We start from the raw sequence: 24,653 nt of genomic DNA, 5'->3' as shown, positions 1-24,653 counted from the left end.
CGACTGAGCCACCGACTCCGCCCAGAACCAGCACCCAAGCAGGTGCAGCAGAACCCCGGCTTGCTCCTAGGCCCCGCTTCTGTGCCCCCCCCGCGCTCGGCAGCTCTCCCCTCCAGCCTAGTTGGTTCCCTCCCCATCCCACGCACCAGCCTCTGCGAGCAAATGACAGGAAGTTCACACAAAGCCAAGATACACAGAGGGCAGGAAGGAAGCGAGAAGGGGGATTTCCCCCCCCCACCATCTTTCATCTGCATCACAGCTCGCTCCATGCCCAGCTCCCTGCCCTGGCCCCGGGAGAGGAAACCGAGCACGCTGGCTCCTTGTCCCTCCAGCGAGGGCAGAGCTGCGCCCACGAAGACGTCACCCCACACAAGGTAACGCTCTGGGTCTCACCGGCTGGGATGCAGGGCAGAGCGGGGCCTGGCTCGCGAGCCCATCGTGGCGTAGCTGCTGCGACGGGGGGCTCGGTTCCCTCCCCCGAGGTCATCCAGACCCGGAGGGAAATCGCAAAGGCCTGTTGCTAATAACAGAGGAGGGAGCCGGACAAGGCTGCTCAGCGGCTCACGGTTGTTTGTCTCTTGGGACGTTGGCCGGCCCGCTGTGAAGGCAAGCTCTGTCTGAACCCAGCGAGAGGCGAACGGAGAAGGCCGTCAGCGAGCAGGGGGTTTGGCAGGGCTGGAGGAAGGCTAGGTCTGGGGTCAAGGCATTAAACTGGGCACCTGCTCTGCCCTGACTCCCGGGGGTGGGGGGGGGGGGCTTTGGCTAGTCATCTGTCCTCGCTGGCTGAGAGAGTTGGCTGCTCAGCATCAGATGTCTGAGAGGGACCTGATCTTCAGAGCCCTGCCAGGCCACTTTTTAAACAGGTGGGCCTCTGTGCCTCAATTTCCCCATCTGTAAGACACACTCCCAGCTCCCAGGTTTGCAGAGTGGGCTGAGGCCCTTTGGCTAGATGGTCTGATGGGGTCACTGGATTCAGCCCCTCCTGTCAGGAGGACAGGGACCATTCCCCACTCGGCGGGGAGGGAGGGGAAATGTACCGCTCTCACTTCATACTACGAGAATCCTGGCACACACACACACACACACTCTCTCTCTCTCACACACACCCCCACACCCACCCCTCCCTCCCCTATACAGCACGAACATGACCACAGCCTGCAAACAACTAACATGTTCATTGCACTTATGCATCCCCCTCCCTAGAGGGTTTTAAGACCACGTTGGCCAAACCCCCAAAAGGGCTGGTCGGGGGTCGCTTGGCCCTGCCTCAGCACAGGGCACTGGACTCAAGGCCCCTTTCAGCCCCACATAACTCTGATCCTACGTTGAAGAGACAAACCAAGTTGAACTTGTGGGGCCTGATTCTTCACTCCCGTGCATGTTTACACCAAAGAGCAATGCTACCCTGCCCATTTGCACGGCTGTGCCCACAGAAACCGGAGTGTAACCAAGAACCCCCGCCTCCCCAGTTCAACTCCGGGTGCGTCTTGCAAGGCAGCAGAGTGAGGCAAGAAATGAGATTAGCATCAGCTCTCTGGGAAGGGAGTGGTCCCAGCGTGAAATGAGTGCAGACAGGAGACCACAATACGCCCTGTGACGTTGGCACCAGCTGGCCCACGTATTGGCCAGTCAAGGATTGAGCGACCTGCCGTCTTGGCTGGGAGACTAGTCTACGATACCATGTTTGGCCAGCGTAGCCACATCCTGGAGGGCCGTGAAAAATGTCCTGCCCTTGGCAAGTGAGCCGAGCCAACTTATGCCCCTGTGTAGGTACCACGGGGTTGCCGGAGGAATTCTTCCTCACTGCCTCCTCTGGGGGTGGGTGGGGGAGGGATTTCAGTGTCTGCACCACCTTGTTTTGAGGCCTGCGCCTCGCCAGGCCCAGGTTCAGGCAGGCTAGTGGGGAGGGAGGAGAGAAGCCACCTGAATAACTCACCGGCTCCGTTCTGCAGGGCTCTCGGACCAGCCTTGCTCCAGCTGGAGAGGCGGGGAGGGGGTAGGGGAGCCCCAGGCAGGCCAGCAAGCAGCTGACCACCTGGCCTCTGCATTGCCCACCCTCGTAGAGTCCTGCACCCAGCCAAGCCGCTGTGACTCAAACCTCACTCAGGGGAATGAAGCAGACTGCAAGCAGGAGGCTGCTTTCATGGTTGACTTTCTGAGCGCAGTCACATTGGGAAGGAAGGCCGGGGTGGGGGAAGGTGTATTCGATGCGGCGGCCGGGGCCTTTGCAGCCGCCTGAACAGGACTTCCTACCTCCCCACCTCGCTGAGGATGAAGTGCCCGGGATGGGAGGGGAGCCAGCACCTGCTAGAGAGCAGGCAGGGGCACTTGCAGGAGCAGAGGAGAGCGTTGCTGCCTGGCCTGGTTTTGCCAGGAGGGTCCATTTGTGGAGGTGACTGGCCCGGGAAATCTGGGAGCTCCGGACCCGCTACCAGCGGGGCTCAGAATCAGCCCGGCGGTGCCAGCGTTTAGTGCCGGAGGCGGCCGCCCAGAGCAGGGAGCGCAGAGAAAAGGAGCCCGGCTAACCAGCCCCGTCCTGGTGTTGCCGCAGGCTGCCTCCCACCATGGCCCCCCTCGGGGAGGAGACGCCCCTGATCGGAAACAGGTCCTGCAGTCTGTCCTCCATGGAATCGGGGACCCTCCAGGTCTACCTGTACCACCCAGCCAGCACCCCGCGATCGGACCCCGACTTGGGCGGCGTCCTGACTTTCACGTACGGCGAGTACTTGGCCGAGGAGCTCTGCGTGGCGGCAGCCAAGGCCTGCGGTGAGAGGGGCGGGGGGGGGGGTTCTGGGGATGGGATCCACCCGGGGCAGGGGAGGGGAGGAGGTGGCCCCGCCCCCCGTAACGCAATGCCATCGCTTCCCGAGCTGCCGCGATTATGTCGCCACCTGGTGGCCGCAGCCCGAAGCACCAGTCGACCACGGGGACAGCAGCCAGACGCTCTCCCGTGCTGCATCTGCCCTGTGCCTGTGGGAGGAGCCCAGCGCCCAGGGCTTCACAATCCCCTTGTCCGGTGCGGGGGGCCTTGCAGCCCAGGAGATCCAGGGTCAATTCCCAGCTCTTCCCCTAGCCACAGGGTAGCCTGGGATGAGCCGCTTCCCCACCCACGCATCAGTTCCATTGGGAGAATGAACCCATCTTTCTTCAACCCTTGAGCTAGATTGTAAGCTGCCTGGGGCCGAGTGTAAGTGCCCTGCTGCCCCAATCTCGGCAGAGGGCCACCCGGGGCAGGCTGGAGCTCAGGCTCTGAAGCCTAAGGAGGGGGGGAAGGGGTGCACCGAAGCTGCCCCTTCCAAGTTCTGCCTACTCGGCTGTTTTCGGCGCATTCGCCCAAGCCCTGCTTGCCTGAGCCCTGTCTAGAGCCACCCCAGAGCTACCGGAATGGGTGAGCCCTGGGTGCCCTCAAACCAGGCACGGACACCAACACAGCCAGGCCAAGGAGCCCAGGGCGAGCCGCTCTGGTGTCTGGGCTAGTCAGGTTTCCTGCCGGGTTTGCCGAAACGCCTCACCTGCCGCTCTCCTCCCTGCAGGGATCCTGCCCGTTTGCCACTCCCTCTTCGCCCTGGCAACGGAGGACCTGAAATGCTGGTTCCCGCCCAACCACCTCTTCACGGTGGACAATTCGAGCTGCCAGGTTGTCGTCTACAGAATCAGGTGCTTACGAACTCCCTGCCCCAGTCGCTGAGCGCCCAGCTCCCGGGGCGTTGTCCGGAGTCACCCCCTTCCTCGCGGGCCTGCGAACTCGCGAACCCAGCAGAGACCTCTGGCTAAGCTTCCCCGCCAGTGCAGGCTCCTCAGCGTTCCAGGCAGGAGTGTCTCTGTCCTAGTCCCTACTTCCCTCTGGGCCAACGAACCGCACCCACTCCCTTCCCGGCCTGCGTGGAGCTCGTGGGATCACTCAGGAATTACCCTGAGTCTCCACACAGGGTTTCAGCACCCAAGCCTAGGGCCCCTCAACAGCAGGGCAGTGAGGTCTGTCCGCTCCTGAGCGGGGCCATTATTTCACACTGGTGCATCCAGGGCCGGCTCTAGGGTTTTTGCCACCCCAAGCAAAAAATTTGCCATAGGTGCATCTCAGGGGCAGGGTTGGCTCGGGAACCTATCGGTGGCACGTTTGATTAGGAACCACCCGACTGGATCAGACCCACAGCCCATCTTGTCCAGCATCCGGTCTCTGCCAGTGGCCGGCCACAGGCAAGTGCAAGAAGGTCTGGGTGGGGGAGGTCTAGGTTGGATATTAGGAACCACTCTTTCACGCGGAGGGTGGTGAAGCACTGGAATGGGTTCCCTGGGGAGGCGGTGGAATCTCCAGCCTCAGAAGTTTTTAAGACCCCAGCTTGACAAAGCCCTGGCTGGGATGATTTAGTTGGGGTTGGTCCTGCTTGGAGCAGAGGATTGGACTAGATACCTCCTGAGATCTTTTCCAACCCTAATCTTCTAGGATTCTAAGAAACCCCACAGGAAACAGTTATGGGACAACCTGCCCCCATAGAGCCTCCTGGGGAATGATAGTGTCTTATATTCTCTCTAGGCTCATATCCTGTGCCCAGCCCCTAAGCAGGAGGTTGGGGCTCATGCCCCGATGCCAGCAAGTTTTGCACCCTGCCAACATTCTTGGTCCTCTTTAATCCTTGCTATTATATCTGCACATCGCTGCCCCCCCTATAAAATCACCACTGGGGAGCTGGTAACCCCAGGGTCAGAAGTGACACTTCGAGAGGGTCAGTTCTCACCCCCAAGCAGCCAGCCCACGGGGAAGTTAGCGTCAAACATGGAGGAGAAGAGAAGTGAGCTGGGCTCGTTTTCCTTGGCAGGTTTTTCTTCCCCAGCTGGTTTGGGCCGGGGAAATCGTACCGCTTCGGGCTGCTGAATGACCAAGCCAGCGCTGTGCTAGACTGTCCCACCATGAATTATCTCTTTGCGCAGGTGAGTGATGCCCCGGGGGGTTGCTACAGAGCGTTTGTCCCCTAAAGTCAGGTACCAGCATCACCCGCCAGGTGCGTCAACGCCCAGCTGTGAGGTTCAGACATGGCATTGCCCAACCACTTTCCCAGTTGGGCTGCACCCCGGTTCACCGCCCCCCCACTGCACAGCGGAGGAGGGGAGGCGCAGAGAGATAAAGCAGCTGTCCACAGCCCTGCAAGGCCCCAGGGGCAGAGCTGGGAACTGCCCCCCAATCTCCAAAGTGCCAGCCCAGCACCTCGGCTGCTTGCGAGCGTGGGCCTCTGCCAGCCTGATCCCAGGTGCACAAAGGGCCCAGGCACCGCCTAGACTGGGTTGTGAACAAGGTATAACTGGAGTGTGGAAATCCCTGTGCAGCAAGCTGGGAACTGCCCGCGGCTGTACAACTGGGGAGGGGGGGGGGGATGTTGCCAGGGCTGGAGTCACCCCAAGATCAAGCATTGCTCAGGGGGCTCAGGGTCCCTCAATCCCTTGGAAGGAAGCTTACTCACTTGTGGCCCCGTTTCCACATCCCTGCAAGCGGGGGGGATCCCGGAGCACCAGCTGGAGCCTCGCTGTGCTTGTGTAGCTGATCTGGGGGGCGTGGGGCAAAGTGGCTCTGCCCACAGGCTGCAATCGCAGCCTGGCGCTGAGCGGACCGTGCGTGGTGTGCTTGGGGGTGGCCCCCAGTCCCGCAGCGATTTCATCAGCGGGCGAATGGAGGGGGCGCTGAGCCTGCAGATGCAGGAGGAGTGTCTCAGCCTGGCCGTGCTGGACATGCTGAGGATGGTCAAGGAGAGGAAGTGGAGCCTGGAGGAGATCTTCAACAGCGTCAGGTGAGAGAGGGATTGGGCGGGGGGCAGGGGGCCAGCAGGGCAGGGGGATCCGGATCTGTCCCTTCTAGCATCTGGCCCCAAGTTCCATCTGCCAAAGCAGCTGCAAACGCACCCGCTTCCCTGCCCTGCTGGGTTCCAGCAGCAGCCACCAGTGCAGGCACAAATGCTCACCACACAGGCTCACCCCCAGCTGCCCAGGCCTTGCTTTCAGCCGCCCAGGGACCCCGGCCAGCAGGTCCCACGGATCCCAGTTGGCGAGCTACCAAGGGCCACCTCCTCTCACATAACACCTGGAGAAGAGGCTGTTGGGGAGGCTAGGCCAGGACCAGGTCTCCTCCATCCTCTTCTTCCACCCCCAGCTACAAATCCTGCATCCCAGAGACGCTCCGGCACCAGATCCAGCAGCAAAGCTTCCTGACCCGCAAGCGGATCCGGAGGAAGTTCCACAAGTCCCTGCGGAAGATCAGTGGCTGCCAGACCGATGATTGCACCCTCAAGCTCAAGTACCTGATTGACCTGGAGAAGCTGGAGAGGGCCTGGGTGGAGGAGAGCTTCCCAGTCCGAGCCCACAGCGCTAACGAGCGGGGCCAGGAGGAGCAGAGGATCATCCACGTGTCTGGGGAGAACGGGATCTTCTGGAGCCACAGCGGGGACAAGGTGAGGCTGAGGGGGCGTGGGGCAGGAGCAAACACCAGCCCTCAGCCCCACATGGCTCAGCTGGGGGATTGAACCATTCGACGCTGGAGATGGGGCTGGGGGGCAAAGGGCTGTTGCTGCTCCATACTTTTGAAACATGGGGCGATACCACCCCCCCCACACACACACACTTTTGCAGTCCATCCCCCACCTCTGGATTGACCCTGGGACCATGGATCTAAAAGCACAAACCTCTCCTGCTTGAGCTAATTAGCCGGAAAGCCATAGCAGCCTCCAAAACCTATAGCACGCCACCGCCACTAGAAGGGGCCGCAGCCCTGGCTGGTGTCGGTGTGGGGCACACCACAATGTGCGCTCCATCTCCTCCACAGACAGGGAATGAAAACCCGGCTCAACGTGTCAGGAAAGGCTGGACGGGTTTTCGTTTCCTGTTTCCCACCTGCGAAATTCAGCCCTTGTCTTGCTCTTGCTTTCCCAGGAAACTCGATGGGCCACTGGAGAACTCACAGGTCTATGGCATCAGGGAAACCAGGCCAGGGAGCTGGGAGGGAAAGTGGCTTGTCCTCCAGCTGCCTTAAACCTCTGTGCATTTCATGTGTCCTCTTACCCACGTTTAATCCTATCACCAACCAGCCAGGTGGGAGGATTGTTCTCCGGGAAAGACCTAGCCCCAGCCCTTCACTTGAGCTTCTGTGTCCTCCAGCAAAACCAGGGGCAAGAAGAATCCACCCTCCTGCTACATCTGAAACCTCACCCGGGGTCCGAGGCTTGGGGGATGTTTCGGGTCGGTTCTTGTTGTCTCGCGTTGGGAAAATGCTCAGTTCAGAGACCCACTTCTCCTCCTCTCCACCCTAGAGCCGCCAGCCGTTCTGCGACTTCCCCGAAATCGCCGACATCAGCATCAAGCAAGCGAGCCGGGATAGCAATCCCGTGGAGAACCGGATCGTCACAGTCACCAAGACGGACAACAGGATCCTAGTGAGTGTGTGTGTGTCAGGTGGGGGAGCTGCCTCATTCCGACTGCCTGCTGTTCCCTTTTGGGCACCCACGGGTCTCTGTGTCCTTTCTAGACACATAGGGGAAGGGACCTCGAGAGGTCAGCTAGTCCAGCCCCCTGCACTAAGGCAGGACCAAGTAACCCTAGACCATCCCTGGCAGGGGCTTGTCCAGCCTGGTCTTAAAAATCACCAGTGACAGAGATTCCACCACCTCCTTAGGGAAATTCCAGGCTTAACTCCCTTGACAGTTAGGAAGTTTTTCCTAGTGTCTAACCTAAATCTCCTTTGCTGCAATTTAAGCCCATTGCTTCTTGTCCTGACCTCAGCGGTTCACAGCAATGTATCATCCTCTTCTTTAGAACAATCTTTTACGTACTTGAAGACTTATCAGGTTCCCCCCCCAGTCTTCTTTTCTCCAGGCTAAACAAACCCCGTTGTTTGAACCTTTCCTCAGAGGTCATGTTTTCTAGACCTATCATCATCTTTCTTGCTCTCCTGTGGGCAAACATGAGCCTACCATGTCATGAGTACTTTCACCCAAGCTCCCCTCCACCTTCAAATTCTCAGCCAGTTTCTCTGTATCTGTCAGGAACAAATCCACCTCAGCCTCTGCCCTAGTCACGTCCTCTGCCTTCTGCGATAAAAACGTGTCCCCAGGGCATTCCAAGAACTAGTTGGATAATCTGGGCCCTGCTGCATTATTCCCCCAGCAACAGCTGTCGGAGTAGCTGAAGTCCCCCATCACCACCAAGTCCTGTGCTTTGGATGGTTTTGTTAGTTAACATAAGACCGTAAGAACGGCCATACTGGGTCAGACCCATAGGCGCCAACTTCTCCTGGTGCTGGTGGGTGCTCACGCCCCCCCCACCCCCGACCCTGACTCCACCCCCATTTCAACTCCTTCCCCAAAGTCCCCACCCCAACTCTGCCCCCTCCCTGCCCCCATTGGGCTACTTCCCCAAATCCCTGCCCTGGCCCTGCATCTTCCCCTGAGCGCCCCGTGTTCCTCCCACCCCCACAACTGTTTTGCGGTGGCAAGCAGGGGTGGCGCGCTCAGGGGAAGAGGCAGAGGTGAGCTGGGGCAGGGAGCTTGGCACCCACAAATTTTTCCCCATGGGCGCTCCAGCCCCGGAGCACCCACGGAGTCGGCGCCTCTGACCAAGGGTCCATCTAGCCCAGTGTCCTGTCTTCCGACAGTGGCCGGTGCCAGCTGCCCCAGAGGGAATGAACAGACCAGGGAATCATCAAGTGACCCACCCCCTGTCGCCCACTCCCAGCTTCTGGCAAACAGAGGCCAGGGACACCATCCTGGCTAACAGCCACTGAAACGTTGTTTAAAAACAAGCCTCATCCACCGCTTCTTTCTGGTTAGCGGTCCTGGGCCCTGTAGTAGACCCGTCCCAGGAGATCGCCCTAGATTTTCACTCCTTTCAGCCTTAGCCAGAGATACAGCCCGCCATGCCGTTTGCTTTTTCTGCACTAGTATCACATTGCGGACTCCTTCCACGTGCGATCCCCCATGGCTGCCAGAACCTATTCTGCAGCCCTGCAGCCTAGCCACTCATTCCCCATTTTGCATATGTGCAGAAAGAACCAAAGTCTCTATGAGAGAGCAAGAGACGGAGGGAGCGGGACGCGTGCGTCTCCTCTGTGAGGTCTGCACTAAACACAACTCAAAATGGCCTGCCGCAGACAGCTGAGTCCTTAGAGATTTAAAGGCACGGTACACAGGAAATGAAGCCACAGCTGTTACTGTTCAGTGCTCCATCACAGAACCTGCCCCTCACAAGGGTTTCCCTCTGCCCAGGGGCAGCCTTCTCCTCCTCGCCAGGCCTCCACATGGACACAGGACAGTTGGCATCCCAGGTCCTGCGGTTCAGGGAAGCTGTACCCCCATTTCCTCCCCACTCCCATTGGCTTCCAAAACTGGCTGACCACAGTGACAGCAGCACAATGCACTTGCCCTTGTACCCTGCCCGTTCCTTCCACAGCACCCCCTGCGCAGGGCCAGGGCTAAGTGCCACCCTCTTGGCCTGGCTGAGCATGAGGGATGCTTGTGGCTCTGATTCCAGCTGAGCCTGTTGTCTCTCTCCGCCCCTCCCCTCACCCCCCCAGGAGGTGGAGTTCCTCACGCTGCAGGAGGCCCTGTCCTTCGTCTCCCTCATCGACGGCTACTATCGGCTGACGGCGGATGCTCACCATTATTTCTGCAAGGCAGTGGCTCCCCCCCGGCTGCTGGAGAACATGGAGAACCAGTGTCATGGACCCATCAGGTGGGGATGGTGACGGGACCCTTGCCAGCAGCAGCGCCGCCTGGCTAGAACATAACTCCTCCCCTGCCAACTTGGCAGCCTCGGGCTCTGGATTCCTGGGGGCAGGGAGTTAAAAATACTCTCTGCAGGAAATGTCAAGTAATCATTTAGGTAGGACCTACACAAAAACAATGCTTGCTGCTCCCCTGTTTTGGCTCTGAAGGGGCACTGCACTTGTTCTGTTCACCAGAGCTGTGCTGAAATAGGAGGAGGGAGATGATGCTTGAACAAGGAAATTGGTTTTTAAGGGAAAGCATTTTTAAGTAGAGGGTGTGGACTACTGGGTAGTATTCCCAGCTCTGGGAGGGGAGTGGGGTCCGGTGGGTTAGAACAGGGGAGTCTGGAGTCCAGACTCTTGGATAGTATTCCCAGCTCTGGGAAGAGTGCGATCTAGTGGTTAGAGCAGGGAAGGTAGCCAGAACTCTTGGGTTCTATACTTGCGTCTACCAATGGCTGAGTCCTTATGAGACATCATACAATATTTGGAAAGGGCTCGGAGAACCATTTCTGGGAAGTCTCCTCAAAGGGGAAAAGATCCCAACTAATTCTTCCGAAAGCCCCACCGTTGCCTTTCATGTTCTGTCTGACCCCAGCTCCCCTTCCAAATGGAGGAGCCAGAATCCGGAGGGGAGGCAATGGGGAGCGCGTTCTAAAAACCCTTCATTGCATGTAAAGCGTCACGTGGCCTTTGCAAACTGACCCCTCCACCCTCGCTCTAAAGGATGGTGCCATGTGCCAGGCCTGGGCACTGAGCATGCACTATCTTAAAGGGACAGTGCAGAGAATAGCTGTGCTGGACCCAGTCGCTGCGAGCTCTGGTTGGTTCCTGGCGGCTGGGACCTTCGCAGGGTCCTGACATGGGCCTGGGCTTTGCAGGTCTGAGTTTGCAGCAAAGAAGCTGGCAGCGAATGACGAGGGAGCCTACCTCCTCCGCCGCAGCCCGCAGAACTTTGACAGCTACTTGCTGACTGTCTGCATCAAGGTGAGACCTTGTGATTGACGGTACCTGTCCTCTGCTGGCTGCCTGGGGCACAGGGGGATGCCAGGCTGCTTCCCTGAAGCTGTTCAGCATCAGAGTTTATTCATGCTTCCCAGCCCTCTGCTGGGGAGGACATCAACCCCACAGGGATCCGCTCCCGTCCAGTGGGGGACTCCAGTCCGGAATTCCCCAGTGACCCATCCAGGCTAGAAAGGGTCCGGCTGAGTCAGCCAACCAGAGGGAAGAGAGAGGATCTGGAACTGGGATTCAGTTCTCACCTGGGACAGATGCTGGGCGTGGTCCCCAGGAGAAAGACCCGGCATGGATTTCTCTGCCTTGGTCCCCTCCCTGGCTGCATAGAGAACTGCCCCGCATGGACCTAGGTCTATTCGGGGTGTCTCAGAGCCAATGAAGCCCAACTCCTTGGATGGGCCAGGACCCCCTCTACCATCCCTGCCCGCTATTCGGACTCTGCCTTTAGCCTCCTGCATCTCACTCAGGGATGCCCAGTCCCTGGCTCCTAGCGCCTGTTGGCCCAGATCATGGACTGTGGCTCCTTGTGGCTGAAGGATCCTTTGGGTCACATGTGGTACCGCTGGCTAACTGCTCCCTGCTCTGCTATGCAGACTTGCTTCGGACAGGATTACAAGGGCTGCCTGATCCAGAGGGACAAGGATGGGAGCTACTCCCTCTCCGGAGTTGCCAGGCGCTTCTGCAGCCTCCAGGAGCTGCTCTGCACCTACCAGAACTGCACCCTGCACGCCGACGGGGTGGCCCTGCACCTGGGCACCTGCTGCCCTCCCCAGCCCAAAGGTAAAGCCAGGGTGTGACGCCACACATGGCACCCGGGGGCACCACCTGGATCCAGACTCAGGGCACGTGGTGGGCCAGACCCATAGGCGGGAACCAGGTTCTGCCTAGCCAATGGGTTGGAGGGCTGAGGAAACCAAGGGCAGCTCAACGGTCTGTGATGTCACGGCGGCGGGTGTGGCCAGCAACATTTAAAGCCCAGTTGTGCCGGCTGCCCCGTGGGCACTGCTGAGGACCATTGCGCCTGCCGGAGACTGTGTGTGCCAGGATGACGAGGATGTCTCCAGTCTAAGGGTCTGTCTCCCAGTCCCCCCCACAAGCCATGCACATCCAGGCCAAGCCCTGGGTCTAACTGTGGGAGCTTTGTCCCCCTCCCTTCCCACGCTGAGCCCCTGTGCTGAGCAGTGAGGGAGCATCTGACCATTACATGGCGAGACCCCCCCGCTCACCCCATGCCATGGTCCCTGCTGATTTGTCCCCTTCCCTCTCCTCACAAGAAAAATCCAACCTGATGATCGTGCGAAGCAGCTGCTGCCAGCTCCCCAGCTCCCCCTCTGCCCCACGCCGCAGTGTCAACCAGATGATGTTCCACAAGATCCAGCCGGAGAACCTGATGATGGTAAGTGGCGAGGGCTGGGGACACAGGGCCCACACCAGGGTCTGGCTGGACAGGGGGACTCCTCTCCCAGCCACATTTCTGGATCAAACCCAGAAGCGGGCGACCTGCCCAGGACTCCTGGGTTCTCTGCCCAGAACTGGGAAAGAAGTAGTATGTTCTAGTGTTCAGATCAGGGGCCTGGGGGAGGCGGCTCAGGACTCCTGGGCTCTTTTCCCAGTTCTGAAAGGATTGCATGGTCCAGTGGTTACAGCAGGGGAGGGGGCATTGTCAGGACTCCTGGGCTCTGGCCCAGATTCACCATGTGACCTTGGGGGAGTTCCTTCCCCACTCGGTACCTCAGTTTCCCTCTCTGTGAAATGGGGACTATTGAGGGCAAGGGCCTGATCCTTTCGCTCTGGTGTAAACTGGGAGTCGCTGGCAGGCACAGTACTCGGGAACAAAGGGAGACAGGCAGCAGTGTTGTGCACTGCTCCCACACCACCCCTGCCTGCGAGAGGAGACAGACACCAGGGTGATGGGCACAAGAGGGCTGGCATTTCCAGAGGAGGCTTGTGGGAGTTAGGTGGGTACCCAGCTCCCAGCAAAGGGGGCGCTGAAGGATTGTGCCCTGGCTCCAGGGGGAGCTGGTGAATGACCCAGGGCAGATGGAGGGGTGGGTGTGCGGGGGAGGTGCCCCCTGGTTATTTATCCCCTCCCCTCATCTCCTCGCTCTTGCTTCTGACAGTGCGAGAACCTGGGCCAGGGATCCTTCACCAAGATCTACCGGGGCATCAAACGGGACCAGGAGGACGACGAGTGCCACGAGACCGAAGTCCTGCTGAAGGTGATGGACAGCAGCCAAGGCAACTGCTCCGAGGTGAGGCCTGAGGTTGTCGGGGGGCAGGGGGATGAGCCGACACACTGGGCTCCCTGCAGCTTGCCCAGTGTAGGGCGGCCTGGCTCTAGAGAAGCTAAGCCAGAGACAAAGCAAGGGGACAGGTATCCTAGCTCAGCCTAACCCGGATTCTCCGTCCGTTCCAGTCCTTTCTTGAAGCCGCCAGCATAATGAGCCAGATCTCCCACAAGCACCTGGTCCTGCTGTATGGGGTCAGCATCAGGGAAAACAGTGAGTAACGCCCCTGCCGGGGCCTTTCCCGAGATGCTGCCCAGAGAAGGCGCGTGGCAGGGAAGGCCCTGAATCATTAGAACGGGGAGGTGTCCGGGCAAAATGCCAGTTTCTTGCTCCACAGTTGATTCTGCTTGTTTGCCGTTTACACTCACAGCGAGTCAATCCCAAGCAGTTTCACTTCCTGAGGCTGGAACCCAGGTGTCCTGGCTCTCAGTCACTTCTCTCAGCACCAGATCACCCAGCTGTCCCTTGCTCTAGCCCCTGGCTCACGCTCTCTCCCAGAGCTGGGAACAGAAATAACTTAGCAGTCCTGACGCCCAGCCCCCCACCAGACTACACCCTGCGCCCAGGGCCAGGGACAGAAACCAGGAGTCCTGACTCCCAGACCCCTCCTCGAACCCACAGCCCATTCCCAGGGCTGGGGATAGAAACCAAGGGTCCTGACTGCCTCTTCCACCCCTATTCTAACCCTCAGATCTAACTATGCCCCCAGAGCTGGAAACACAGGAGGCCTGATTCCCTGCTGCTTTAACCACTAGCTCCCCTTCTGCCCCCAGAGTTGGGGCCAGTGCTGTAGTGTCCACGTTTTTAACTCTGCAGAGAAAAATCTTGTTAGAGTCCCCCCCAAAATACATAGGGCGAGATTTATGAATCAGACTCACTAAAACATTTCCGTTGGAAGGCAGCATGGGGCACTGGAGCTGGGGGGGTCAGGACTCCTGGGTTCTAGTCCCAGCTCTGGGAAGGGAGTGGGGTCCAGTGGACCGTGAGGGGCTGGGAGTCGGACTCCTGGGTTCTATTCCCCTGAGCCAGCAAGACATCCTGAGGACACAACCAGAAGGTCCTCACAGGTATTTGTGATACAGGAACCATCCTCCCTGGGCTGAGTCAGGGAAACTCTGCCTCTGTAGCCAAGTGGTCCTGGCCCAACCAGCTGCCGTGAGATGCTGATCGCTTGCCCCTCCCCTGCAGGTATCATGGTGCAGGAATACGTCCGGTTCGGCGCGCTGGACATATACCTGAAGAAGAACCAGGCTGGGGGCAAGGTGACAGCCAGCTGGAAGCTGGAGGTGGCCAAACAACTGGCCTATGCCCTCAACTTTTTGGTAAGCTGGCAGATGACTCACGGTCAGCCCCTAGACCCCCTCCCCAACCTCCTTGCCAATATCCCCCTTGATCACCCAATATCAGCATGCCCTCCTTGGGCCCTGCAGGCAGGCCCTCGGTTATTTACAAGGAGCCAAAGACTAGGTTGGGGTTAAACTCCCAGAGCAGTTATTAAACCTGAGAATGACTCATCCTGCTCCACACACACACACACCCCTTCCCTGGGGTTTTCCCTCATGGTTAATTTCAGAAATAATAAGAATCTGTAGCTCTTACCTAGCACTTTTCATCAGTCGATCTCAATGCATTTCACAAAGGCAGACAGGATCATCAACCCATTTTATAGAAGGGGAAACTGAAGCCCAGGGAGGGCAAGTCACTTACCCAAGGTCCCCCAGGGGGCCAGTGAAAGAGCCAGGAATAGAAGCCAAATCTTCTGAGTCCCAGTCCTGTGCACTAGGTCACAGTCCAGCCCTCTCCCCTTACTACTGGAGCATTTCTAGGGTTGCAGGCCAGCCTTCATTCCCTCTGCAAGGCAATCAAAGCATTTGATCCTCCTGGGTGGGTGGTGATAGGGCCCACCTGGTCTGGCAGCCAGGGTGAGTTAGCAGAAATAGCTCTGCAGCTGCATGTCCCTGGCACCTTCAGTACTCTGGAAATCAAAGCCCTAGATTCTGTGGTAAAAGACGAACAATGGTGGGTGGTAAGTAACAGCCCCAGGCCCAAATAGCCTGGTGAACAGGGAAACAAAGAGACACACTGGGCTGTTCGCTGCTGACATTTGCAACTGACCACTTCGCTTCTTCCCCAGGAGGATAAGAAGATCGTGCACGGCAACGTCTCTGCTAAGAAGGTCCTGCTGGCCAGGGAGGGGGACGCTGCCAGCGGCAGCCCCCCTTTCATAAAGCTCAGCGACCCTGGAGTCAGCCTTGCCATGCTGACCAAGGAAAGTAAGTTCCCTGGGGCAGAACCAGCTCCCATCACAACTCACACCCCATGAGGCTGGGGAGGGACAGAGGCGTCCTTTGGGAAGAGGCATCCTTCCATCCCCCACCTTTCCGCCGAGGAGAAGAGTTTCCCTTGAAACAGACCAGTTTGTCTCCACTGAGGAAAGGCCCTTGGGATCCCACCAGGGCCTTCCCTGGCTCCCATCACCATAGTATCTGGGCACCTCAGAGTCTGCAATGTATAGTAGGGCAGGGCTACGATCCCCACTGCACAGAGGGGAAACTGAGGCACAGGGCAGCTAAGGCCCAGATCTTGAAAGGTTCTTAGGCTTGGCAACAACAATTACCAGGGTGCCCGCGTGCGGAACTGCCTTCATCCCACCGGTGTGTACTCCCTTGCAGTGCTGATCGACCGCATCCCCTGGGTGGCCCCCGAGTGCATCAGCAACCCCAAGAACCTGGCACTTGAGTCGGACAAGTGGAGTTTTGGGGCCACCGTGTGGGAGATCTTCAGCGGGGGCACCATGCCCACAAGTGTCCTGGAGCCCCGGTCGGTGAGTCGGCCCCTCTGCTCCCTGGAATCCCCCCTCCCATGGTTCTGAGCCACACGGCAGCCCAAGAAGGGTCACTTCCCTTCCTCTGTTCCTGCGGCTGGGATTTTACCAGCCTGGAGGTGCTGGTTTGTGTTGGCAGGGCGGGTCTGACCTGCAGTCACTCCCATGACAACTTCTCTGCAAAGTTCCTCTTCGGAGGGCCCCTGCCCAGAGCAGCTGTTCCTTCACTGTGCTGCTCCCGCTCACGGGCGCCAGGCAGCGATGCACCATTGGAAACTTACAAGGCCCCTTGACACTGCTGGCGAGCCTGGGTGGGCAGAGGCAGATCCGGTTCAAGGATCGGGGCCCACAATCTTGGCATAGCAGGAAGGTCGGGGTCACTCTGGTTAGTTGAGGTGCCATTGGGGTGCAGGCATCAGAGTCTGACACATGCCCCCCTAAAAGCTGGGGGAGTAGGGCCAACCCCAAGCGTTCCCATGACATGAGTTTGTCAGCTCCCCAGAATCACGATCAGCTTAAAAACCATGAGATAAAAACATTGGGTTCTTTTACCTTTGCCTTCAGGGGTCTGAGCCCCTCAGGGTCCCCACTTCCACCCTTCCTCACCAGCCAGGAAGGCTGGCAAACGCTTTGCTTTTCGTTTTTTAAATGGAAGCCAAGATTTGCATGTACTACCATGACTCCCAGAGCTGGGACTTTATGAAAACCTCCCAGTATCCTGCGACTTCTGATGAAGCCATTTCAATTGGCAAGGCTCCTTCTGACCCCGGGGGAGGGGCATGCGCTGGAAGGCAATCGGCCCTTCCCCCGCTGCATGTTATTTTTAAAGATTTTTTTTTTTTAAAACCCGACGGTTCCCCGTGGAGAAGGACAAGGGCGTTTGGGCTCCTCCTCCTGGCATCCCCCTGCACCTGGGGCAAATGCAGGTGGAAACTCCAGCCGGCTGAGAGACCCGAATGCCACAGCTTCTACCCGGGCAGGCCTTTATCCACCCCCGCCACCCCCCATTCATGGCAGAGGGCGGTGTCGGGTACCGAGCAAGGGACGACCCAGTGGGGGGACCCAGGTGATCCGCAGGCAGTGCAACACCGAACCCCCCTGCCCCCTTTCCCCTGGATAGAAACTCCAGTTCTACCAGAACAGCCTCCAGCTGCCGGCTCCCAAGTGGACGGAGCTGGCCAATCTCATCACCCAGTGCATGGACTACCGGCCGCGCTGGCGACCCTCCTTCCGGGCCATCATCCGGGACCTCAACAGCCTCATCACCTCAGGTGAGTGCCCGGCCGGCGCACGTGGGACAGGCTGCCGAGAACACGGGGCGTGGGATCGCAATAGACAGCAGCTCCCGAGCCACACGCCCGGCGGTAACGGCCACGGTCCGGTAAGGGCCTGTTGGTCCCCGCGGATGACTCTGGTCCCCCGTTTACCAGGCTGACTGTGGTCTCTCTTGCCTCCAGCCCTGGCCTGGCCGGGTGTGAGGCCAGGGTGGCTCCAGGGCGTGGTACCGAGCAGGGTACAGCGGTGAAGCAGGAGCCCTGCTTGCTTTTGGCTAGGTATCGCCCCCTGCAGGACGACACCGGTGCTGCCGCTGCCCAGTTTGCAGCCAGAGGAAGTGGCTGGGCCTGGGGGGGGACTGGTGGGAGCTGGCCATGCAGCCTGACATGCCCACCCTCCCCCACGTTTCAGATTACGAGCTGCTGTCAGACCTGTCGCCCAGCGAGCTCCCAGCCAAGGATGGCTTCTGGAGCTACGTCACAAACCCAGCGTGCCAGGACCCCACCATCTTTGAGGAGCGGCACTTGAAATACATGTGTGTGCTGGGCAAGGTGAGACCCCGAAAGTCCCACGCCTCAGGCCCCAGCCTCCCTGTGTGCTTTACATTCCCGCCAAGTCACCCGGCCTGGCCGAGTCGCTGCACCACCCTCACCCCAGCGTTTGGGTGTTAAACAGCTCCCCGGCCGGACAACCCGGTCCCCTTCCTCCCACGGCTCTCTCGTGGGCAGCCTGACCCCCCAGCCTGAGCCCAGGGCGCCCTTGGGGCTGTGCATTTCCTTTTCCTCAAGCAGGGTCTTTGCCCCCCTAATGTCATTGGGGACCTTCTCCCAGGGCTAGTCACCCTTTGCAGAGGGGCCAAAACAAGGCCTAAGCCTTACTGTGGAGGATTTAAATGGTGCATCGTCCACCCTGCCAAGGGCCAGTTTCTCCCGTCTTCCACCTCCACAGCTAAACCTTCAAAACCCTTGGCCTCCGTGGTTTCTTGTAGCAAGGAGTTCCGCAGGACAGGCACGTATCACCCACATTAGTGCTGGGTAAATCTTTGCCCCGCCCCCCGCAGCAGGCTGGGTAAGGAGCTTATACTGCTGCATCCAGCTGGTGGGGTTTCCAGGAACCACCGCCAGGGGGAGATGAAGAGCCATGCTGGGTTAGGGTGGGTGGCGTGGCGTGGCAGGCGTGGCATGGCTCGTGGGGATCAGGGCCCTTGCTGCAGGCCCCGGGGGGGTTGCCACGGCTGTATCCATCAGTCCCCCCCGAGCTGCCAGGCCCCCCACACTCCGCTCCCTCTCCCGCCCCAGGGGAACTTCGGCAGCGTGGAGCTGTGTCGATACGACCCGCTGGGCGACAGCACCGGGGAGCTGGTGGCCGTGAAACGGCTGCAGCAGAGTTCAGCCGAGCAGCTGCAGGATTTCGAACGGGAGATCGCCATCCTGCGCTCCCTGCACAGCGACTTCATCGTCAAGTACCGGGGCGTTTGCTACAGCCTGGGTGAGCCGGGGGGCCTGGGCAAGGAAGGGTTAACGCTAGGGCTGGGCAGGAGCCCTGGGGTGTCCGAGGCTGGGGCCACATCCGGAGCCAGCGCCCGGCCTGGGTGGGGCTACATTCGGTTAGACCCTCACAGCCGGGGGCAGTGAGCGTGACGGGGCAGCGCATTCCATGGGGAGCCGCTGAAATCACCGACCGAGGCACCAGGGTGATGGCTTCAGCACGCTGCAGGGGCCTGTCACAGGCTCTTTGCAGCTCTGCAGCTGGCCCTGAACCATGACCCGCAGCCCCCCTGCTATCCCAGCCCCCCAACCCCGACCCGCAGCCCCTCTGCTATCCCAGCCTCCCAACCCCGACCCACAGCCCCCTGCTATCCCAGTCCCACCAGTGTCCCTCAACCCTGACCCGCAGCCCTCTGCTATCCCAGCCCTGGGCTCCCCCACCCCACAGCCCTGCTGGTGCCCCTCAATCCTTGCTGCTTGTTCCAAGCTGAGACCCTCACCTCGCTGCCTGGTGGAGCTTTGACTAGAGCAAACCCGCTCAGGACGCAGTGGGTAGAGGGCCAGAGCTGAGGGCCGGGTGTGGGGCAGACTCGGGTTGGGCCTGAGGGCCAGGTGTGGGGCAGGCTCCCGGGCCAGAGCTGGCCATGACATCTTTTCTGCACCTTCTAGGGCGGAGGAGCCTGCGGCTCGTCATGGAGTATCTGCCCAAAGGCTGCTTGAGGGAGTATCTGCAGAAGAACCAGGAGCGCCTGGACCACAAGAGGCTGCTGCTCTACGCATGGCAGATATGCAAGGTAGGGAGCCCGGCTGCACCCCCAGGCACCTCCCCGCATGCAGCTCCTCTGCTTTGTGCCCCCCATTCACAACAAGAGGGACAGGAAACTGAGGCACGGAGCAGTTACATGACTCTCCCAAGGTCACCCAGGGAACCTGTGGCAGAGCTGGGACGTGAGCCCAGGTCTTCACAGCCCGGCCCCAGCGCCTTACGACCATCCTTCCTTTCCCAAGTGGGTGCATGGAGCAGGGCCAGCTGGCTCTCTGATTCAGAGTAGGCAGGGAGCGGGGGAGCCAGGGTCCCCTGTGAGATTGGCGTGTATTCCCTCTGGCTGGAGGCTTTCAGCATCTCTGTTCCAGGGCATGGAGTACCTGGGATCCCAGCGCTACGTCCACAGGGACTTGGCCAGCAGGAACATCCTGGTGGAGAATGAGACCCACGTGAAGATCGGGGACTTCGGCCTGGCCAAGCTGCTCCCCCAGGACAAGGAGTACTACGTGGTGCGGGAGCCAGGACAGAGCCCCGTGTTCTGGTAGGGGAGGCCCGAGCTGCCAGCACCCGCTGGACTGCGTTTCGCTCGGGGGTGGGGGCTGCAGCTCCCAGAGCAGCTGAAAGCCAGGACTCCTGGGTTCTTTTCCCAGCTCTGCCACAGGCTCCCTGTGTAGCCTTGGCCATGACACTTCTGCTGCCTCATTTCTCCCCTCTGTAGAAGGGGGATAAACCTCTTAGCGAGCGCTGAGGAGATTCGGAGTGCTCCCCCAACCCACAGTACAATCCAACCTTCCTGCGGGAGGGGCCATTTCACACCTCTAACGCAGTCCATGCTAACAATGGTACTTTGCAAACATCAGCTAAACAGTCGCCCTGTGAGAGCAGTATTGTCAACCCCGTTGTACAGATGGGGAAACCGAGGCACCGGCCTGCGGCCACCGAACAAGTCAGTGGAAGAGCTGGGAATAAAACCTGGGTATTCTTGCCCCCTAGCCCTACACTCTATCTGCTAGACTTAGCTGCCTCCCCCGGTGGTCCTGTACAGCAGCGACGAAGGATGCCTGGCTAGATGGGGAACGGGAGGCTGGGAGGTGATGTTGGAGTTCTCTGATACAGGGCCCACGGCCCGTGCATCTGGGGGACTTTGAGGTCAAAAATGTTGATTTTTAAAATACGCAGCCAACTGTTCAGCTTGTGTAAAATGGTGCCGCTCCCGTTGACACCCATCGAGCTGGGCCCGATGTCTCCGGCTGGGGATCTGGCCCATTTGTTGCAGTATCTGTCTCTGCAAACTGCCCCTTCTCTCTGCCCCCTTTTGCCCCTGGAGGGGAGAAGCCCCTGCTTCAAACAAGTACCCTGATGGGCCCTCTGCTTGCACAGCCCAGTGCTCACCCACCTACCTCGCTAACCACCTCCTCCCCGGCCAGGTACGCGCCCGAGTCCCTGTCAGATAACGTGTTCTCCCGCGAGTCCGACGTCTGGAGCTTTGGAGTCGTCCTTTACGAACTCTTCACATACAGCAACAGAAGCCAAAGCCCCTCCGAGGTGAGACCACTAGCCACAGCTTCCCCTAAGGGCTCCGTCTCCCGCGAGCACCACAGGGTGCCATGGGTTTGGAGGTTCTCAGCCTCTGCTGCCAGGAAAGACCTTTGGCTGAATCAGGCACATCTCCCCCTGGACTCCTGTGGGAGCTGCCCCCCCGCACCCATCACCAGAGCTGAACTTGGCCTGGTGCATTTAGGATTGCCCCAGAAGAATTGCTGAACAACCCCATGATCTACTTAGTCTCCAACATTGGATGCCTCAGTAGGTTTAACTCCCCTGCCTCAGAGTGCTCCTAATGGGGCAATCCTATCAGGGGAGGGTCTGGGATTCCTTCCTGACCCCAGTCAGCTCATACCCTGAAGCATGAGAGCTGAGAACCCTTGTCACTTAATAAATGTCCAAGCCCCTAGAAGCCAACTAAGTTCCTTGCTTCACTAATATCCTGCAGCAGTAAATTGCACAGGTGAGCCCCAATGCTATCCCACTGCAAGGTGTCCCCCCTTGGTCACTTATCTGAGCAAACATTCCACACAAGTGACCCATCCACGGCAGACTAAACTGGCAGTTTCCTTTCCTGAAGGCGGCCGTGGGTTATGTTAGATACAAACTGAACTTTAGTTGATAAAGGGATAAAAAATGACAAATCGATGCTTTAATACCTGGTTAACACTTAGAGTCCAACCTGTCAATAGATTGCTTACAGCCTCTGTACCACCTTACCTTGCTGTGTACATAACCATCCCCGACGCCCTCCTTTCACATCTGTTACCTACTTACAGAACTTCAATTTGTTATTGATTACCCCTTTGTAAATGGAGCTTTGATAGACTAAAGGGTGACCACAGGGACTATATAGTATGGGGAAAAATCAGATTTAAAAAAAGCAAATGGCCTTGCAGTCCCCCCTCCTGCCTGCAGAGGGAGACAAAGTCACATCTGACCATGGAGATTATATGGCATGGGGTGGGGGGACTGGTTTAAAAAGAGATCTCGCAATCCCCACTCCTGCCTGCGGAGGGAGACAAAGTCCCATCTGACCATGGGAGAAAGGGGGGAAACTGGTTTAAAAAGAGACCTCGCAATCCCCACTCCTGCCTGCGGAGGGAGACAAAGTCCCATCTGACCATGGGAGAAAGGGGGGAAACTGGTTTAAAAAGAGACCTCGCAATCCCCACTCCTGCCTGCGATAGGAGACCAATCCACTCCCAGAGTTTCCATTTCCTGCCTTGGTTTCCCTCCCTGCCTCGCAGGAATTTCTCCGCATGATGGGACTCGACAAGCCCATGCCGATCATTTGCCACCTGCTGGAGCTGCTGAAGGACGACAGGCGGCTCCCCGCGCCCCCTGGCTGCCCCGCCGAGGTAAGGAGCCCGTGCTTCCCCGAAGGCGGGGGTGGCTCTGCCAGGCACGTCCCTCTCCCCGCTCCGAGTTCACGGCTCCGCACCCCTTTCTCCTCCAGGTGCACGGCCTGATGCTGAGCTGCTGGGCCTTCAGCCAGAGCAAGAGGCCCAAATTCAGCGAGCTGGGGCCACAGGTCGAGGCACTACGCGACAGCCGGAGCAAGGTCCGAGGCTAGCAGGACCAGGGAGGAGCGGCCCAGCCCCCTCAGCAGCTCCCGGGCCCCTGTTCCTGTCCGGACTTGACACCGCTCCTCGCACCCTGCCAGGCACGCCACCCCCCCCACCCCGCCCACAGGCCAGGGACACCACGGACTGCGGGGTCATGGCCTGCGCAGGATCCCACTCATGGGCCCATGCTGTGAAACTGCAGGGACTGAACTCAGGGCAGGGCCCTCGCCCCTGGGACAGAGAAGAGGACAGCAGGACACGCAAGGGGCTTGACGATGGCTCTGGCAGCCCCATGACCCAGCCTCCGGGGCTAAGCCAGACGTGTGCTCGAGGCAGAGCAGCAAAGGGCCCCGGGTTCCCTGCCAAGAGCTAGTCTGAAGGCTTCAAGGCCACAGAGCCGCTCTGATCCCTCCAAGGCTCCTGCGGAGACACCTTCCTCCTCCCAACTTCAGCAGGTTGGGGGACCGGGACCAGACTGCCAGCCCCAGAGCCGCCCGGTGCCCTCCCGCTGGGCTACATCACTGGCCCAGCCCGGTGGCTAACGGGTTTGACTCAGCCGCGGCTGGTGCTGTTCAGGATCGTCGCTTCCCCGGCTTAGGCCTTGGCTCCCAAGGATCCGCTTCAGCAGGGCGCAGGCTGAGGTGCGTTCCCAGCTGCTGTGCCCAGCTATTTGCCCGTGCGGGTGACTGGGGAGACTGAGTCAGCCGCTCGTTGGTGCGGCATGCCATGGGCCGCAGAGTCAATCAGCCCATCCAGTCTGACTCTCCTGTATAACACGGGCTGGAGAACTTCACCCCACGACCCCTGTCCAGTGCGTGGGAGCTCGTGTTTGACAAAGCACCGCCCAGAAAGGCCCCCCACGCCGCCCTAGGGCAGGCAGGCCCTCGCTGCCCCATGTGCTTTGTTCCTGTGGTGCATCACAGTCCTTGAACACAAATCAGAACCATCCGCTGGGCATTGCCCCTGTATTGTACTCGCCCCTGTCCCCCCATCTAGTGATGCTACCAGCTAGACCCGATCTGTATTACCCAGAGATCTGTGGAGCTTTTCCCACAGCCCCCGTTTGCTGCTGGAGCTTACACCAAAGACTCTCTATCTTTTAAGATACCTACGGGGAGGCTTTTCACACCCCAGTTTTTCTTGGAGAGGGAGAAAGGACTGGAAATCTCAGCAATCCCACCCTCCCCCACAGACCTCCCCAGAGCATTGCCAGTTAAAGAGAGACACAGAAGAGCAGCACCATGATGAATTAATTTAATTATTCAGAGAGAACAGCAAGGTCTGAATGGAAGGACTCTTAGGGTGAAGCAGTTTTGGTCTTTGAAGCAGACAGGTAGTTGGGGAATTCTCCTCCCACATCCCCCCAAAAAATGGAATTGAATTGAAAATTTAAATGAAAATGAAAAACTTTTCTTTTGTTACAGGCAGTGAAAGTTTGTGAAAATGTTCAGGTTTTCATTTTAAAAACATCGACAGATGTTTGTTTTCAAACGCCGAAAACCCTTTGTACATAGTGGCCAAAAGCTGAAACGTGTTTGGCTCTTCAGCAAAAGTAGGAATGGTTTTGTCCTGTGAAACCTTTTCCACAAAAATTTCATTTATCCGAAACTCAACTGTTGGACAGCATAGCAGGGGCTTTACCCCGGGGACACCGGAGCCGCTTTGCAAAGAGTTAATATATACGAGGTACAAAACAGGGTGTTCCAGCATATGCGAGATGAACTCGATTGCTTTTTAAACTAGCGCAGCTCGGGTGGGCAGGATTCGAGTTTTAATCAGTAAATGTTGGGAACCATCGATTTCTCCATACACACACAACCCGAGGAAGGACTATTGCCAGCGATAACGAGAGACATTTACAGACAGGTGAAGTAAGAAAAAGATGCTTGACAATAACAGACTTTGATTTAAGGAGTGTGACTTTGTACGTTTCTACCTGTGACATTGACAATTTGCGATTTAACGGTTTATAAAGCTTTAACTTTTTGAACCTTGAAGGTGACTGTCATTAAATTAAATCATTATTGTCTGATCTCTCCCGCCCATAATTTCTTGCAACTATGCAAATTGAAATAGACTAAAAATCGGGAAAAATGCATCCCATGAAGAGTGCTCTGATCTGTCGCAGTTATACGGAAATC

At 58.5% G+C, this 24,653-nt stretch overlaps 1 protein-coding gene across 1 annotated transcript; it reads left to right on the top strand.

The window, feature by feature from the left end:
* Window positions 1-222: 222 nt before the first annotated feature.
* On the top strand, window positions 223-24,541 carry JAK3 (Janus kinase 3). The gene is made up of 24 exons (XM_084614543.1): window positions 223-374; window positions 2,552-2,766; window positions 3,534-3,657; window positions 4,818-4,929; window positions 5,635-5,780; window positions 6,140-6,437; window positions 7,293-7,415; window positions 9,551-9,708; window positions 10,624-10,729; window positions 11,353-11,539; window positions 12,034-12,155; window positions 12,880-13,011; window positions 13,176-13,260; window positions 14,236-14,369; window positions 15,182-15,320; window positions 15,720-15,871; window positions 16,992-17,142; window positions 17,558-17,697; window positions 18,445-18,634; window positions 19,303-19,427; window positions 19,768-19,940; window positions 20,827-20,944; window positions 22,195-22,305; window positions 22,404-24,541. The coding sequence occupies exons 1-24, from the start codon at window positions 268-270 to the stop codon at window positions 22,518-22,520; spliced, it is 3,465 nt and encodes a 1,154-aa protein (XP_084470669.1). The 5' UTR covers window positions 223-267; the 3' UTR covers window positions 22,521-24,541.
* Window positions 24,542-24,653: the final 112 nt, after the last annotated feature.

This window comes from Lepidochelys olivacea (genome assembly GCF_965140295.1).
Source record: "Lepidochelys olivacea isolate rLepOli2 genome assembly, chromosome: 25".
Classification (NCBI taxonomy): Eukaryota; Metazoa; Chordata; order Testudines; family Cheloniidae; genus Lepidochelys; species Lepidochelys olivacea.
This window is presented reverse-complemented; position numbering and strand designations above follow the sequence as displayed.